Raw genomic sequence first — 19494 nt, 5'->3', positions numbered from 1 at the left:
ACTCGGATTTTAAGATGCATAATGCGTTTACATTTTTCAGTGAACTATGTAGAATATCGCAATATATCGCAGTATCGTATCGTGACTCAAGTATCGTGATGCGTATCGTATCGTGAGGTCCTTGGCAATACCCACCCCTAATTGATACGGAGCTCAGATATCAATCCGCTGCCGAAGCGCGCAGAAGGTGTTAGTACGCCTGTCATTATAGTGCGGACTTTCCGTAGCATAGAAAATCGCTACGTTTCAATTTGTATAACTGAACTTGTTTCATATCACTGGTCATATAAACCTATGTAAACAGGAAAAACGCGGAAGAGTTTGGTCGCATCTAACTACAGCCCCAAAAAATACCATTGGCCATACTGAGCCTAGCTACATTGCTAACAGGAATGACAGCGCGTCTGACTGCGTCTGACTGGGAGGTTGCGCAAAGCTCGGAGAGGTACGGAGCAGCTTGTCTCAATTCAGATAAGAGCATATTTCATTATGGAAGTACGGTGGACTGTTCCTTTAAGGGAGCTCCAAGTAGCAATGACAGGCCATTTTTAAATCTAGTTGTGATCAAGGCGTGTGGCATATCAAAAGAAAGGGTATGAAGGTCTGAATTGAAAACTGGTTTTATTTTTCCCCTAGGTTAAATAGAACAGAAGTTACAGCTGTTTGAATTTTTCAAATTTTTGAAATTTTTTTTCCGTCAGCCTTATTTGGCCGCTTCCAGCAATATATACATTCATCTTGAGAAAGTAAAGTAAAGCACCTTCAGGAGCAATTCTTGCACCCAAAACCTCTATCAATTGCTCAGAGTTTAAAAATAACCTCTTGCTCCAGTATTTATTTATTTATTTTGAAATTTAATTGCATTATTTGCATAGTGAGATAGTGTAAACTACTCAAATCAATTTCAACAACTGAACAATGGCATGACCAGAACTGTTGATTGTAGGTACTTTGCTGGTCACTGTACCAAATCATTCAAACCCAACTAAAAATCATTAAGGAAAACAATCTACACAGATTCCTTTTAAAGTATTAAATCTGTGCTCTCTGACTGTATTCTGTTCTCTGTAACTCGCCTAATTGGCATACAAACACACATTGCATGCGATGGTACAACAAGGCAAAAGGTGGTGGCACAGTTCCACATGTTACTGTTCAGAGGGTGGCGCTCAAAAGCGCTATGTATTACATGTTTCTAATCAAATGTGGCTTCTTCAAAACAATATGATTAACATCCCTGAACCTTCTCTTTTTTTCTCTATCCCCCAGAATCCAATATGTTTATTGTTTTCTGTAGAAGGATATACATCTATTGACTGTAATTAGAACTTCTGCCGTCTCTGGTCGGCTTCCGGTTTGACCCAAATTACTGCAAAAAGGCCCACCAGGGATCACGATTGTTCCCTACCTCTGGTATCGATTTCAGCCAGTGTCGACCAATAGAAAGTGAGCTAGAGTCTAATGTCACAGGGGTGGCACATCATCAGCTTTTGACCAAAATCCAACATGGCTGTGTCCAGTGGTTTCACCGTCAACATTCAGAAAAAAGATTGCCGTGTCAAAAGTAATTCATATCGTGCAAATCTGAGTGCATATTCTGAAAATTCAGGGGGGTTTTCCTATAAAATACCCAACTCTTGTAAAGCTGAACATACTTTTTATGTTAGTACATGGCAATCGAAAATTTGCAATTTACTATGTAAACGGAGGGCGGCACGGTGGTGTAGTGGTTAGCGCTGTCGCCTCACAGCAAGAAGGCCCTGGGTTCGAGCCCCGGGGCCGGCGAGGGCCTTTCTGTGTGGAGTTTGTATGTTCTCCCCGTGTCCGCGTGGGTTTCCTCTGGGTGCTCCGGTTTCCCCCACAGTCCAAAGACATGCAGGTTAGGTTAACTGGTGACTCTAAATTGACCGTAGGTGTGAATGTGAGTGTGAATGGTTGTCTGTGTCTATGTGTCAGCCCTGTGATGACCTGGCGACTTGTCCAGGGTGTACCCCGCCTTTCGCCCGTAGTCAGCTGGGATAGGCTCCAGCTTGCCTGCGACCCTGTAGAAGGATAAAGCGGCTAGAGATAATGAGATGAGAGACTATGTAAACGGATAGACGCTTCCCGCACAGTAAGTGCTGCTGGCATTGTTACTCCAAGTGGGACAAAAGAAATATACCCTATTGTTTGGGAAAGCCCAATGATGTCACAACATCCTGCTTTCCAAGAGAAGAGAATAAAAATTGGCTGGGTTCTCTGGTGTCTCTGAAACCATGGTTAGAGAAGCAGCTTTGGGACCAAAAGGTTGCCAGTTTGATTCCCTGGACCAAGGGACTCAAGTGCCCTTGAGCAAGGCACCTAAAGGCCAATTTATGCTGACAACCCAGTCCTCGCAGATGGCGTCACAGATGGCATCTGCGTAGCCCCCCCCCCTTCGCAGACACTCTGCGTGTACCTCCCAAAAATTGTGACCACCGCAGACAGCCTCGCAGACAGCGTCGCAGACAAGAGGGCTCTGATTGGTCCACTCTACATCTGCTGTACACGCACTTCCGCTTCCCTACTTTCCCGGTTTGTTTTGTTTTCACGACCGCCATTTTTAAAAACACGAGCAAAGATGGAGCAGCATGAAGAGCGGTTGATCGAGGAAGTGAGGAAGTACGTACATCTATACGACTCCAGTTCTAGTCATTATAAGTAACCGGAGGATAAACACTCCACTAACCACACCCACCAACTACTCCTAGCGATTTTGCGACTTCGCGCCCCCTTGCGTTGTGGCAGTGAATAACATCGTGCACGCCTATTACTCCCCGCTCAACGATAAATTACAACTGTCTGCGAAAAGCTATCTGCGAAAGCCTTGTCGCAAGAGCATGCAGAGGCCCTAACTCCTAACTGCTCCCCAGGCTGCTCTGAGTATATTGTACACTTTATGTCGCTCTGGATAAGAGCGTCTGCTAAATGCCATTAATGTAATGTATGCGAAAGAGGGTGGATAGCACTTTCCTCTGAGTATGTTCAGCTGCACTGTGACGTGGCATGACAGCAATCTGAAAAAGATCCATTAGTTGACTTCTCATATTTCAGAGGAATAATGGTTCCCCAGCCTTCCTGGTCGGTAACTTTTGTGTGATAAGAGGGTGAGAATTAGCTAGTGGGCGGCAACAACCAAATTATGAGCAAATAGGTTGGTTTATTTATGTACTTGTTAAGTAACTGTCCAAATATCTAAAAATGGCTTTCAGCTGGTCCTTCTGGATACGTATTGTTTAAGAACTAACCATTAAAAATGAAGATTAACAGACTTTTTAAGTTGTTTCAGAAGCCTTTGTATTAAATTGACATATCCACAGGGTCTATTCAACACCATTTGCTCCATTACTTTTAAATCCAAGATATTTCATTGTTCTCCCCAGAGCGCTTTTGCGTGTCAGGGCCGACACGCTTTAATTTCATGCCGACATGCTTTAAATTTGCCAACACACTATTTTATTTGCTCTGACACTCATTGAAAAAAATCATGTCAGATTCCTACCTTGCGATGTTTGGGGCATATTTTGAAGGAAAATCAGTGGGTTTTGGGCTGGTTTGCTGCCATGATGCACTCAGGCAGACAGGAAATACCCCTGGGAAATACCCAATCACAACAAACGCCCTCAATCACTTTGCTGCTGCGCTGGTACCATGATGCTTCAATGCACAGCGAGATCATGGTTTATGGTTTTTGTGTGGTGGGTATACGTCTCCATGTTTCAGTCATGCCGAAAAGAGGTGTGAATGGCGCTCAGCACCCCACAGTGTCGTATTTTCGACAGCTAAGTGAGGGTAGGACAGAAGAGCCAGAAAGAGAAGAGGAAAAGAAGTGAAACCGAAGACGTTGTTGACACAGGAGATCTGTCTGAAACTGAAGATGTCCAGGTGCTTAAAGGTGTTTGAAGTATTAAGTAGGCCTAAGTATAAAGGTGCTACTCAAGATTGTGCCATTTGTGCAGTAAATGCAGTCTGCAGGAGGTTTTTCTCATCTCATCTCATTATCTCTAGCCGCTTTATCCTGTTCTACAGGGTCGCAGGCAAGCTGGAGCCTATCCCAGCTGACTACGGGCGAAAGGCGGGGTACACCCTGGACAAGTCGCCAGGTCATCACAGGGCTGACACATAGACACAGACAACCATTCACACTCACATTCACACCTACGGTCAATTTAGAGTCACCAGTTAACCTAACCTGCATGTCTTTGGACTGTGGGGGAAACCGGAGCACCCGGAGGAAACCCACGCGGACACGGGGAGAACATGCAAACTCCGCACAGAAAGGCCCTCGCCGGCCACAGGGCTCGAACCCGGACCTTCTTGCTGTGAGGCGACAGCGCTAACCACTACACCACCATGCCACCCCGCAGGAGGTTTTTATTTTATTTTATTTTTTAACTGCAACAGAACTAATTTAAAATTTGAGTAGTGGTGTTGTGGCAGTGGTTCAGAAAATAAAACAGGATTATTATATAATACATTGTTGTCAGATGATGACTTGATTTATTGGTCATGTGAACCCCATGCTGCAAACTACAGCGTCACAGACCTCCACTTGTTGTAGCAACCTTTTCAACCATGTCAACAGTAAAAAGTGACCGTGTCAGTACCACCATAAAATCCTCCTAAAAGTCACCAGATGCCACCAAATGGGCTCCATTTTTTTCAAAATGCGGCCACCCAAAAGTTAGGGCTTTATTTTAATTCTGGGGAGAACACTGAGATTTCATTTAAATGCTAATGTATGTTCCTAAAATGCTATTTTTTACTTTTTCTGATGTGTGGAATTGTGTTTAGAGTTATATTGTAATGTCAAGCTCACTAGTTACATCAAAGTTGTTAAACGGTCTCTTTACCTGCTAGGAGTTGAAATTGTTCTTTAAGAAAGAATCAAATAATGCTACTAAATTTTTTTTTCATCTGATGACCAGCATTTATCTCATCTCATCTCATTATCTCTAGCCACTTTATCCTTCTACAGGGTCGCAGGCAAGCTGGAGCCTATCCCAGCTGACTACGGGCGAAAGGCGGGGTACACCCTGGACAAGTTGCCAGGTCATCACAGGGCTGACACATAGACACAGACAACCATTCACACTCGCATTCACACCTACGGTCAATTTAGAGTCACCAATTAACCTAACCTGCATGTCTTTGGACTGTGGGGGAAACCGGAGCACCCGGAGGAAACCCACGCGGACACGGGGAGAACATGCAAACTCCACACAGAAAGGCCCTCGCCAGCCACGGGGCTCGAACCCGGACCTTCTTGCTGTGAGGCGACAGCGCTAACCACTACACTGCCGTGCCGCCCCTTGTAATTTCAAATAAATAAATAAATTAAATTTTTGCATTTGGGGCGGCACGGTGGTGTAGTGGTTAGTGCTGTCGCCTCACAGCAAGAAGATCCGGGTTCGAGCCCCGTGGCCGGCGAGGGCCTTTCTGTGTGGAGTTTGCATGTTCTCCCCGTGTCCGTGTGGGTTTCCTCCGGGTGCTCCAGTTTCCCCCACAGTCCAAAGACATGCAGGTTAGGTTAACTGGTGACTCTAAATTGACCGTAGGTATGAGTGTGAATGGTTGTCTGTGTCTATGTGTCAGCCCTGTGATGACCTGGCGACTTGTCCAGGGTGTACCCCGCCTTTTGCCTGTAGTCAGCTGGGATAGGCTCCAGCTTGCCTGGGACCCTGTAGAACAGGATAAAGCGGCTACAGATAATGAGATGAGATTTTTGCGTTTGACCAATTAAATTAGTCCTCCTCCAGTGAGGCCTGAACCTGAAAAAGATTCAGAATGTCTTGGCTCTCATGATTTTTTTTTTCCTCTCTCTCTCTCTCTCTCTCTCTCTCTCTCTCTCTCTCTCTCTCTCTCTCCAGAGTACAGAACAAATGACTGCATTCTGCCGCAGCCTTCATGACATGAATCCTGCCGAGCCTGTTGCATCGTCTTCTTCATCTTCATCCTCGTCGTGTGTACACAGCCCTATATCTCCAGTGCTTGTACCTTCTACCCAGCGCCAGCTCTCTGATGCTGACAAATTGCGCAAGGTTATAAGTGAGCTGGTGGACACTGAGCGCACCTATGTGAAGGTCAGACCCTGCTAAAGATAAACCTTTAATACAAAAGCAACTGAACGAGTTGCATTGCTGCAATTTGCTGTCTTGGTGCATGTGACACATCAGTATATTGTGGACACATCTATCAAGTCAGAGAACTATATTTACTGAATGTGTTCAGCAAGTGACTGAAGAATAAGGAAGTATAAATAACTCTTGTTGGGGTGCCTGGTTCGATCCTGATTATTTCATGTTGTGGTTGCAGGCAAAAACAATAGCGACATTCTGGTTATTTAGTTTAACATCTGGAATTGCTGATGAAGCCAAAACATATCTCTCTTTCTTGGTTTTGCATCACCTCACTTTGTCTTTTCATAGGACCTACATTTTCTGATCGAGAGATACCTGACTCCTCTGCAGAAAGAAAATTTCCTCTCACAGGATGAGGTGGGTGCCAAAAGTGACCTAAGACCAAGTTCTGTAAAACTCGTATAATGTGACTCAGTCATTTCTCAAACATGATGAGTAATGAAATGCATGGCATGATCTGTACAATATGTTCTTGAAAATATATATTTTTTTATTAAAAAAAAAGAAAGCAAAGATATTATATAAATTAAAAATATTGGGGGGGGCATTACACGGTTGCGTGAAGATAATGAAGTTTATCTTCGAGTGGTCCAGGTGAATGAGTGAAAATATTTTTAACATGACAAGATAAACTTCTTATCCTTCATGCCACCGTGTAATGTTCTTTATATTATACTAGCAGGTTACCCGGTATTGCCTGGGTTTTGCAAAATGCTGGGTTGCCCCCAGACTTCCATGTCAAATTTGGTGACGATCCATCGAGAAATGGTGATTCTAACCCAAGACAAACAAAAATCCAAACATCCACCACCCAGCAGCCCACCGGGGACCCTCTGGGGCCCAAATATGGAATTTCTGAGTTCTGCCAAATTGTGGCTGTCTCCTGTACCTACGTGCCATGTTTAGTGAAGAGCCGTCGAGAGTTTGTGTTGATAAATATAACGTGAAAGGGATTGAGGGAGGGGGTGGGTGGATGTTGTGCACCCCCCCCCCCCCCCCCCATGGACCTCCCTGGGGCCCATACATGAATTTTGTTTATATCTTCAAAATTCCAGGTCATCTCTGGACCTACTTGCCAAATTTGGTGAAAATCCGTCAAGAAATGGCGCCGTTGGCTCAAGACAAACAAACAAACTTTGCCGCTGGTTATATAGATGGGCACATCCACAAAAAAATAAAAAAAAAATATGCAAGTTAATCAAAAGAATTTTAATTTTGAATCGGTTTACCATTTTGACAACAAGCATCCAGTCAGCGGGAAAACACTGGGAGTGATGTCATCAGAGTGAAATATCCGAAAATGTGTCACTCAGATCAGTGATGTATTTTGTATGAAAAAATGCGAGTTTTTCAACACGAGAAGATAAACTTCATATCTTCAAGCCAACGTGTGGCATTTTTTTATTATATAGATACATTTACAAACAAAAAGTACCCAAATTTATCAAAACAATTCATCGATTTCCTCCCGAGAGACATATAGACATTTTTCTCACGGGTTTGGTTCTCCATGTCTGGGATGTAGCTTGTATGAAAACTACGAGTGGTGTATTTCCCAGTAAAACACTCATGTCATATATAATATTCTGTCTACATTCACTGGATATGAGCAATCTCACGCTCTGATTGGCTACTCTACTACTAGGCTATCAGCTCGTATACTATGAGTAGAGAAGAACAAAATGGCAGAGCGTGTTGAACCGGCTGAGGAAGAAATAAAAACTCCACTCGGAAACAAAACCCTAAAAATTGTCAAGTATTTAAAAGAAATAGAAATAGCTAAAAGAGTATTGTTTGTTTGTTTGTTTGTTTGTTTGTTTGTTTGTTTCCCCCCCCCAATATCTCCTGTTCCAAACTCCAGCCCAGTCAATGCACCTTCAAGTTGGTTTGCCAACTGCCAAAAAAAACCGTAAAGAAGAAGAAAACCATAAAAAAATACAAAAAACAACAAAATATGGAATAAAAGTATTTGATGGTCAGAACGTATCTTTATTTATTTTTCAAGAATTATTATTTTAGCATTTTTCACAAATTGCTACTGACATTTTGCTGGTTTGTTTACATTCTAAGCAGAAGTTTTGTCTGATGTTTTGTATAAAGTTTTTATTTATCGAATTTGCAAAAAATAAAAATGCTGTGTTTCTCAAAATCCAGTGAATGTGGGTAGAATAAGAGTTATTCCGCTCAATCTTGTTGTACATGGCTTACATTGATTTAAGGCTGGAACGCTTGCAGAGAGGTCAATGCTGGATGCTGATGTGTTGTCTGTGTATGTTTACAGCTGGACGTGCTTTTTGGGAACTTGCCAGAGATGGTGGAGTTTCAAGTGGAGTTTCTCAAGACTCTGGAAGATGGAACAAGATTGGTTCCAGATTTAGACAAGCTTGAGAGAGTGGATCAGTTCAAGGTGCTATTGTCAAACCATCAGAATTTTTCGAAAGGACTGGATATCATTCGTTATCTGTAGATAACGTCATTTTAAAACAAAAATGTCCGTTGTTGGAGTAAATTATCTTCCTCTTTCTCCACAGAAAGTGCTGTTCTCTCTTGGTGGTTCTTTCCTTTACTATGCAGACCGCTTCAAAATTTACAGCGCTTTCTGTGCCAGCCATACAAAAGTCCCTAAAGTCCTTACCAAAGGTAAACCCAGTCAACGCTAACCCTCATTTCCCTTTTAGTCCTTAGATCACTGTGCCAGAAAACTTGACTGTTTTTATGTTAATTAAAACCTTGGCCTGGAGGCCAAATGAAAATAATTGGTCATGCTCACTGGGCAAGAAGCATGGCAGTTCTTGCTGCTTCATCATTCAGAACAACAACTGCGGGCATGTGTGAGCTTGAGTATGCAAATATGCAGACAGATTCGGGTGTGTTTAGCTGTTATCTGAAGTTGCATGATCAAAAGTTCAAAAAGATTCCATAGCTGGCTTAACGTGTCTCGATGGAAGCATGTTGCCTTCACTTTGGTTTCTAATTGTGATACTGTTACAAAGAACTAGCAAGCAAGTGGGTGGGAGTTGCCAATGACTTGACAGTGACCATGGGACTTTGGAGGTTAATGATAATCAGCCCAAAAACCATGTCAAATGCTAAATAATTAAAGACACCTAAAAATATATCTCCCTGCCTAACATCCTAGAATGTTTATCCTAGACCCTAACTGCTGTTTTCTGACTCGGTGCTTGGCACGGTGTTCATGGCATAGCTATTCATGATACTTGGCAGCATATGAAGTACAGATGGAGAGTAGAAAAGAAAAAAAATGAAAAGTGTTCAGCCAGGTGTTCAGCAGCCCTCCCTAATTATATTCTGAATAAAGGACGTTTTAAATACAGTACCTTAATATCTTTGTTGTATTGCTGAACTGTGAACATACATGTCAGTGTGTAGGTCAGAAAGCAACACTGCAGTAACCAATGATGAAAGGTAACTAGAATGGCGGCTACAATTATCGACACTCGGGTGCATCAGTTGCCCTCACTTTCATAAAATCTGATGCATTTTTGTTTGGGTGTTCCTTTTCACCAATAAAGACATCCTGTAAAATTTTTTGACCATATTCAAAAGTCTAATGGTGGCATCATGAGGTTCATTTTTTGCCAAAAAAATGCTTATTTTATGTTTTCGCGTAAGGTTTGAATCACAATGTTGGACTCCATTTATTGATTTCTTGTGAGCCAGAGATCATGTTAAGAACCTTTGCAAGGGATTGAGAAGCATTAATGTGATTCATAATACATTTGTGTTGTTTAAAAGTAGTTGAACAATGATTCAATGAACAGCTAAAACTCAAACTGTGCTTGATAATATATTTAGAATATGTACTAAAAATGTGTATCTAAGATATTTGGTATACTCTATAAGGTGCCATAATGTTTCATGAAAAGTGATTGAAATTTTGTCATAAAAGTCATAAAATAGCAGCTTTTTCCATAACTTTGAGCTCCTGGTGCCACCATTAAACTGTTGAATTTTGTCAAAATATTTCACCCAGTGTGTTTTCTTACCAAAAGGAACATAAAAACAAAAATGCATCATGATCGGAAGAACTTTTCATTTTTAGGGGGCAACTGATGCACCCTAATCGACACCTTAACAATCTTTTGGCTATTGCAAAAGTAGAAAAGACTTTAAATACATAAATTGTGCATGAATAATTACTCAAACTTCCACTGGAAAAAAATTACTTGATTCCTGATTACTTAGTGTATCAGATCCTGTGACACCGTTCCACAATTATCGACACCTTTGTCCACAATTATCGACACCGTTTCAGTTATTGACATCCAGATTATTTATTTTTAAAAAAAATAATCGGTATGTAAGGGCGGCACGGTGGTGTAGTGGTTAGCGCTGTCGCCTCACAGCAAGAAGGTCCTGGGTTCAAGCCCCGGGGCCGGCGAGGGCCTTTCTGTGTGGAGTTTGCATGTTCTCCCCGTGTCTGCGTGGGTTTCCTCCGGGTGCTCCGGTTTCCCCCACAGTCCAAAGACATGCAGGTTAGGTTAACTGGTGACTAAATTGAGCGTAGGTGTGAATGTGAGTGTGAATGGTTGTCTGTGTCTATGTGTCAGCCCTGTGATGACCTGGCGACTTGTCCAGGGTGTACCCCGCCTTTCGCCCGTAGTCAGCTGGGATAGGCTTCAGCTTGCCTGCGACCCTGTAGAAGGATAAAGCGGCTAGAGATAATGAGATGAGATGAATCGGTATGTAGTATTAAGTTAAGAAAACATTAGTTTTTATTTAAAATTTGTTTTACAGAGACTTATATTTAGTACAAAATATCTTTTATATAAATATATTGATGTCGGTGTTTACGTAAATGAGGAAGTAATTCTAATGTTTGTAAACAATTGAACTGATAATGTTTAACCTGTGTCAGAAAATCTTTTTGTTCCACTTTCTACCCACTTTCTAAATATTTTTGTAGATCACATTTTGTTAATCATTCATTGCTGTTTGCATTAATTTCTAGTTTTGTAGTTTACCAATAAATGTCAACAGGCAATTGACATTGTAACCACATGAAAATCCAGGTCAAAGGTCGCATCTCATTCCTCGAACCAAAATATAAAATGTCGACTGATATTGTAATATGTGGTAGATATTTATAACAAACTGCAAAAAATATATATATTTTCTGAATGGAATAGAAAAATCTGAATATTTCAAGCATGTCATTTTTTATATGTGAGGAATGTAATTCTGGTCTAATTCTATTTATTGCAATCGGATTCCAAATACTCTATAAGCATTCCATTCTGTTATGAATCAGAAAAAAAATGTTTATAAATCACAGCACTTTTATTTTTTTTAAAGTACTTCATCGACTTCAACGATGTTACACAAAGATCAATCCATAACAGTTGTAAATGTCACTTAATTCCACAGGGTGTCGATAATGGTGGACGCCGGTGAAAGTGATCACTATTATCGACACCTCATGTGACTTCTCAAACGTGCGTTTAGATACAAAATGGCGACTGTCAAATGAAAGAGTAAGAAACAAAGTAGGTTTCAACAAGGAGATCATGAAATATCGGTGAATTTGAGAAGTAAAAACATGTCCATGATCTTTCCATCATGCTTACCTGCGATGATAACATTCGGGTTTTCTTCAAATTGCTGATCGTGCTAAAAAAAATTCCATCTCAGGTAACAAGCTGTGTTATCGGATGACAAGATCAAAGGGCGAGGGGTCTTCCGGTTGATTAATTAACCAATAATAACTGTTGTAACTGAAGCTCACCTTTTGTAAAATTGTTTTTATTGGTAGATCTGAAAAGGTGTCGATAATTATGGACTGTCGATAATTGTAGCCGCCGCTCTATATAATTCTTGACATTTCTTATATACGGGGTTTTTTTTGTTTGTTTGTTTCCTATGTCTTCCTTCTTGGCTACTTAGATGAAGTCTTTTGCGTCTGTCTCCTTGCTTCCAAAGTCTCTAACACTCATTTTTCCCTCTATCTGGGTGAATATAGCTAAAACAGACCCTGAGTTTAAGGCATTCCTTGCCAAGAGGAACCCAAGGCAGCAACACTCATCCACTCTGGAATCCTACCTGATCAAGCCGATCCAGAGGGTACTGAAATACCCTTTGCTGCTCAGAGAGCTCTACTGTCTCACCGACCGTGATAGTGAGGAGCACTACCATCTCAATGGTAAGTACAGAAAATACTATGCCTTACAGTTAATGGCCTAAAGTAGAACCAACAATGTTCACATGAATAGGCTTCTAAATTACAGTGCAGTCTATATGCGATTACTCAATAATAGTTTGTTTTGTGAAACAGCAAAGCTTTCCACTAACCACCATGTCTAGAATCATTTCTTTTTACATTTTGTTAGCTCTCTTTTTTGCAAGAACCAATGATACAAGGGCACACAAATGGACAAAAAATGTCTCCTTAATATGGCTGTAATTCTTTATCCAGTTTCTTAGATTCAAGCTGCCAGTCTACACTACACTCACAATCTCATTATCTCTAGCTGCTTTATCCTGTTCTACAGGGTCGCAGGCAAGCTGGAGCCTATCCCAGCTGACTACGGGCGAGAGGCAGGGTACACCCTGGACAAGTCGCCAGGTCATCACAGGGCTGACACATAGACACAGACAACCATTCACACCTACGGTCAATTTAGAGTCACCAGTTAACCTAACCTGCATGTCTTTGGACTGTGGGGGGAAACCGGAGCACCCAGAGGAAACCCACGCGAACACGGGGAGAACATGCAAACCCCGCACAGAAAGGCCCTCGTCGGCCATGGGGCTCGAACCCAGACCTTCTTGCTGTGAGGCGACAACGCTAACCACTACACCACCGTGCCGCCCACACTCACAATCATTATCCCAAATTCAAAATCCAATATGCTGGTGGTCAAAACAACTAACATCATTTATTATCCAACTACTCCACAATATTATCACAAGCTGGCCTAGTGGTTAGCATGTCCGCCTCTTGACTGGGAGATTGCGAGTTCTATTTGTAGTCGGGTTATACCAAAGACCATTATCAAAATGGTACCTACTGCCATCTGGTGAGGCACGCCACAACACAGATGTGAGTAGGGAGTCAAACTGTCACGGTTACCAGAGGACAAGCCCTCCCCCCCACCCGTAACCCTAGCTATATAATAGGTGAGAGGTCAAGGGCAATGGAAAGGAGATTGGTACTGCCTAATGTGCTAAGTGCCTGGTTACAGTGTCTTGCAAAAGTATTCATCCACCTTGGTGTTTGTCCTATTTTGTTGCATTACAAGTTGGAATTAAAATGGGTTTTTGGAGGGTTAGCACCATTTGATTTACAAAGTCAATACTTTGTAGAGCCACTTTTTGTTGCAATTACAGCTGCAAATCTCTTGGGGTGTGTCTCTATTAGCTTAGCACATCTAGCCACTGGGATTTTTGCCCATTCCTTAAAGCAAAACTGCTCCAACTCCTTCAAGTTAGATGGGTTGCGTTGGTGTACAGCAATCTTCAAGTTATACCACAGATTCTCAATTGGCTTGAGGTCTGGGTTTTGACTAGGCCATTCCAAGACACACACATGTTTACCTTTAAACCACTCCAGTGTAGCTTTAGCAGTATGTTTAGGGTCATTGTTCTGCTGGAATGTAAATCTTCGTCCCAGTCTCAAACCTCTGGCTGACTCAAACAGGTTTTCCACCAGAATCACCTGGTATTTAGTGCCATCCATCTTTCATTCAGTCCTGACCAGCTTTCCTGTCCCTGCAGATGAAAAACATCCCCACAGCACAATGCTGCCACCACCATGCTTCACTGTAGGAATGGTGTTCTCAGGGTGTTGGGTTTGCGCCACACATGGTGTTTCCCACAATGGCCAAAGAGATCAATTTTAGTTTAATTTGACCAGAGAATCTTCTTCCATGTGTTTGGGGGAGTCTGCCACGTGCTGTTGAGCAAACGCCAAATGTGTTTTCTTAAGCAATGACTTTTTTTCTGGACACTCTTCCATAAAGCCCCACTCTGTGGAGTGTACGGCTTAAAGTGGTCCTATGGACAGATCCTCCCATCTCCGCTGTGGATCTTTGCAGCTCATTCAGTGTTATCTTTGTTGCATCTCTGATTAATGCCCTCCTTGCCTGGTCTGTGAGTTTTGGTGGGCGGGCTTCTCTTGTCAGGTTTGTAGTGATGACATGTTCTTTCCATTTTGCTATAATGGATTTAATGGTGCTCTCTGGGATATTCAAAGTTTGGGATATTTTTTTATAATCCAACCCTGATCTATACTTCTCCACAGCTTTGTCTCTGACCTGTTTGGAGGCTCCATGGTTTTCATGTTGCTTGCTTAGTAGTGTTGCAGAGTCAGGGTCCTTCCAGAATGGGCTGATTTATACAGACATCATGTGACAGATCATGTGACACTGATTGTACACAGATGGCTCTGAATCAACTAATGTGACTTATGAAGTGAATTGGTTGGACCAGCTCTTATTTAGGGGTTTCATACGAAAGGGGGTGAATACCTATGCACACTCCAGATTTCTGTTTTGTTTTTTCATCTTAATTATTGTTTGTGTCACAATAAAACAGTGTTCACCTTTAAAGTTGTAGGCACGTTGTGTAAATCAAATGGTGCCAACCCTCCAAAAATCCATTTAAATTCCAGCTTGTAATGCGTCAAAACAGGACAAACACCAAGGGTCCATAATATGTCATTCTTACAAAATATGATGGGTATTTTATATCATTTTTGTAACATCACTTGCCTTATCAGTTAAATGCATCATGGTTAGTTATATGGAGCAATAGATGTTCTTTTGTAGTCTGACCTATATTGCCTTTTTTTTTTTGCATTATGTACAGTTGCTATGAAGGCAATGAATAAAGTGGCCAGTCATATCAATGAGATGCAGAAGATCCATGAGGAGTATGGAGCTGTGTTTGATCAGCTCATCAGTGAACAGAGTACAGAGAAGAAAGAGGTAATTTAGCTGCTGAAATCTGTTTAAAAGTTCATCCAATAATGGCAGACTTTTTTTTTTCCCCCATATGTAATTTTGGGATAAATGAATAGTTCATACTTGTGAATTTGTAAATAGTAAGTACAGGGTTACTGTACAACTGGAGTTAAACTGGGCTGTCTGCTATCCCCCTTCCTATTCCTGTTGGCAATTGATTGGATCATGAGGGAAACAACGGAAGGAAAGAGGAATGGAATACAATGGACCCTTTGGCATCAATTGGATGACTTGGGCTATGCAGATGACAGTCTTAATTTCTAGTAACAACAAACAAATTCAGGACAAGTCATCTCTCCTGTTGACCATGTCAATGAAACTTGGCCTAAAGCCAAATACAGTGAAAACTAAATTGATGAAGGTAAATTGTAAGGGCAGATGGCCAATAAGAATGATGGACAACATCGTAGAAAAAGTGAACTCCTTTGTGTATCTTGGAAGTGTGGCAAGTGTAGATGGAGGAACGGATGAGGATGTTAAAACAAGGATTAACAAAGCCAGAAGAGTCTTCAACAATCTGGGGAACATCTGGGCATCAAAGGTGCTATCTAAGATTACTCAGTTAAAGATTTTTTAATAGAATGTTAAATCCGTCCTCTTGTATGGAACACAACAACACCTCAAGCCTGATACGGACATCATACAATAAATATGGATAAAAGAGAATAAGCCAGTTCATCAATTAGTTTCGTCTCTCTTTTACTCTCTTCGCGTGTCGCCTTTCCCTTTTCTCCTCATTAGAGAGCTTTCTGTCCATCTATTTTGCGGCTAACGCACGCAATTAGCCCCCGCCATGCTGGTCTGTCAACCACTGCATTACTCCACGAATCTAATACACCACCACGCTTTAGGATGTCCTTCAAAGTGTCTTTATATCTCAGAAGAGGGCGACCGACTCTCCTGGAGCAGAGACTTGGAGAACTACCAAAGCTATGCTAAGGAAAATTCAAACATTCCTTAATTATTGTCTGAGGAAAATAATGAATGTTAGATGGTCAGATAAAATGAACAAAGAACTATGGGAATTAACCAACCAACAACCAGTAGAGACGCAAATCCAGAAGAAGTGGAGCTGGATAGGACGTACACTCAGGAAGTCACCGAAGAACCTCAGTCAACAAGCTTTAAAATGGAATCCATAAGGAAAAGAGGTCATCCTAAAAACATCTGGAGGAGATGCGTTGAAGGCGAAATGAAAGCCAGGGGCTATTCATGGTCAACGCCTGAGAAAACTGCACAGAATAGAACTAGATAGAAAGCTCTTGTTGGTGGCCTATGCTCCTAGGGAGCTAAGGGCTTAATAATAATGAGTACAAGGTGTTTTTTCTTTCACTTCAACTTTTTTACTTCAACTCCAGTATTCTGATTTTTTGCAATGTGTGCTAGGTGGCTGATTTGTCTATGGGTGACCTATTACAGCATGCCACTGTGGTTTGGATCAATCCTCCATCATCTCTGATAAAGGGAAAGAAAGATCCAGAGCTTGCTGCCTTTGGTAAGTAAGTGTGTGTGTGTGTGTGTGTGTGTGTGTGTGTGTGTGTGTGTGTGTGTGTGTGTGTGTGTGTGTGTGTGTGTGTGTTTTGAAGGGGGAGTGGAAAATGTGGTACACCATGTTCTGGAACAGAACCTTTTCTCTTATTCATTACCTGATCTCTGCACTTACTGTCCCATGTCCAGTGTTGTGTGAAAGATCCATCAGTCTGACTTAAATAAAAGCAAAGATACCTTTCTGGAAAGTGACTTGTGTAAAAGTTAAAGCAACCCATAAAGAAACTCCTGAAGTATCAAGTTTTAAAGAACAACACCAATGACCTATATTTCTGTTGTCAAACCTTCTTTCGTCAGACTACATTTACTGGCTGCTGGACAGAATGATGATCATTAGCTGTATAAAGACTCTCTACGAACATAGACATGTTGCCATTTTTACAGCTGGGAAATTAGTCAAGTCAGTTTATTTGTATAGTGCTTTTAACAACAGACATGGTCGCAAAGCAGCTTGACAGCAAAATTAAGATTTTAAACATCTCATCTCATTATCTCTAGCCACTTTATCCTGTTCTACAGGGTCGCAGGCAAGCTGGAGCGTATCCCAGCTGACTACGGGTGAAAGGCGGGGTACACCCTGGACAAGTCGCCAGGTCATCACAGGGCTGACACATAGACACAGACAACCATTCACACTCACGGTCAATTTAGAGTCACCAGTTAACCTAACCTGCATGTCTTTGGACTGTGGGGGAAACCGGAGCACCCGGAGGAAACCCATGCGGACACGGGGAGAACATGCAAACTCCGCACAGAAAGGCCCTCGCCGGCCACAGGGCTCAAACCCGGACCTTCTTGCTGTGAGGCGACAGCGCTAACCACTACACCACCGTGCCGCCCGATTTTAAACATATGAACGAATAAATTTATCACTAATAAATGTATTTATCCCTAATAAGCAAGCCTGAGGTGACAGTGGTAAGGAAAATCTCTCCGATGACATGAGGAAGAAACCTTCAGAGGAACCAGACTCAAAAGGGAACCCATCCTCATTTGGGTGATAACAGACAGCGTGATTATAAATAACTTGCCTCAATAATTGTGTCCTATATAGTCACAAATTGCAATTGTTCAACCAGGAAATTCATTATAGTTTTAGCATGAAGTCTATTTTGTTGAAGTTATCAACTGTACAGTGATGGAGACTTGAGTGCAAAACTGTTCATGACAACTGCAGTCCTAAAGTTATCATGATAATTTTAGTCCTAAACCATCGTAGCAAAACTGTAAGTGTCCATCCAGAGCCATCTTCTAAGTGTGTCTTTTGACTGTCCGTATGGGGTCATCCTCCACAGGAGCGATGTGATGATACTCCAGCCAGAAGTAGGGTGTCAGGATGGATCAGGCAGGTTCAGAGAGCAGGAGAGATCAGCATCTTACTGGTGCCTCAGGATTGATGTGTAACTTGACCGAGAGAGACGGAGAAAGAGAGATGTGTTAATTTGGTGTTATCTGTAGTTTTCTTTCAACAAAGACAACAAAAAATGGTCTTTTCATTGATCATATTTGATCAATTGAATTGATTGAGCAGTGTTGGAGTCGAATCACTAAACCTCGAGTCCAAGTGTTCAAGTCCAAGTCATTTAAAGAAAATTTCAAGTTGAGTCCACTATTGACCTGAGTCGAGTCCTAGAACCGCACCATTTGATGGTGGCTGTTGCTGCCTTTATGTGAAACCGTCTCTCTACTGTGTTGGACTAACGTTACTGCTTGACTGCCCCATTTTAGTTAACAGGCTACAGATAATAAGCTTGTTCACCGCTCAGCAAGCCCCGCCCACTATCAACAATACCATGAGGGAGGGTTAACACTAGCTAGTTCATCAGTCGCCAAGTAAACCTCGCTATCAACAGGGCAATGAACAGAGCTTGTCCCTTACTTCTCTGGGCGGAGTCTTGCCAAATGACAGTTGAAGTTCGAGGTCGTCCCAGTCATCTCCTCGATAGCTCTTCTACATATGGAACACATAGCAGTGCATTTTTTCCCACTGCACGAGAAGTCTGCATAAGCAAAGCGGACAATCCTAGGGGCTTCTCTCCAGGCATTTTAGCACCATTAACGTTAATTTGTTCCTGAACATGATGTATGAACAGGTGAATGTGCATTCTCTTAAAATTAATGTAGAAATAAAAATCTTATGCCAAATTATTATGGCATATTACAAAAAATGAAGAAAAAGTCCGAGTCTCTAGTTTGAGTCCGAATGCAGTTAATGTACAAGTCCGAGTCAACAGTGCTCAAGTCCGAGTCAACAGTGCTCAAGTCCGAGTCAACAGTGCTCAAGTCCGAGTCAACAGTGCTCAAGTCCAAGTCAAGTCACGAGTCCTTAAAATTAGGGCACAAGTCAGACTCAAGTACTATTTGTAGTTATCATGGATTTTGTAGCAATATAATGGCAAATTGAACATTATCATCTGTTGGCTAGGATCAATTTACTGTTCAGGGTTGGGTTTCCCAAAGCCTCTTAAGGCCAAGAGCATCTTTAACTGTCTCTTCAGAATCATTGTTAAGCTAACATGATTTTCCCAAACAATGTCATAGCCAAAGAAGTACTTTTAGTTCACTCTTAACTTACGATGGACCTGGATCACTCTCGCAGCAAAGAATGTCTCGCTTGCAGCCAAATACACAGAATGTGCATGCATCTCTGAGGGACTCTTGGAAACTGGTATTGAATATGCAGCCGGCGTTAAATTATTTTTCTTGTACATTGCAAGTACATTGGCTTAATTATTAAATAAATATACACATAACATTATGAATATATTTCAATATGTTATGGAATTACGTATGGATATCTTAATTTC

General features: G+C 41.7%; 1 protein-coding gene across 1 annotated transcript in view; it reads left to right on the top strand.

The window, feature by feature from the left end:
* The window catches only part of tiam1a (TIAM Rac1 associated GEF 1a), a 178012-nt gene that overhangs the window by 143995 nt on the left and 14523 nt on the right, over positions 1 to 19494 (top strand). The window contains exons 16-22 of the mRNA XM_060908541.1: positions 5889 to 6101; positions 6447 to 6515; positions 8440 to 8565; positions 8690 to 8798; positions 12139 to 12318; positions 14985 to 15103; positions 16526 to 16634. Of these exons, the coding sequence (XP_060764524.1) occupies positions 5889 to 6101; positions 6447 to 6515; positions 8440 to 8565; positions 8690 to 8798; positions 12139 to 12318; positions 14985 to 15103; positions 16526 to 16634 (925 nt within the window). The remainder of the gene's footprint in view (positions 1 to 5888; positions 6102 to 6446; positions 6516 to 8439; positions 8566 to 8689; positions 8799 to 12138; positions 12319 to 14984; positions 15104 to 16525; positions 16635 to 19494) is intronic.

The sequence above is a fragment of the Neoarius graeffei genome, chromosome 25 (assembly GCF_027579695.1).
Source record: "Neoarius graeffei isolate fNeoGra1 chromosome 25, fNeoGra1.pri, whole genome shotgun sequence".
In the NCBI taxonomy this organism is placed as follows: Eukaryota; Metazoa; Chordata; class Actinopteri; order Siluriformes; family Ariidae; genus Neoarius; species Neoarius graeffei.
This window is presented reverse-complemented; position numbering and strand designations above follow the sequence as displayed.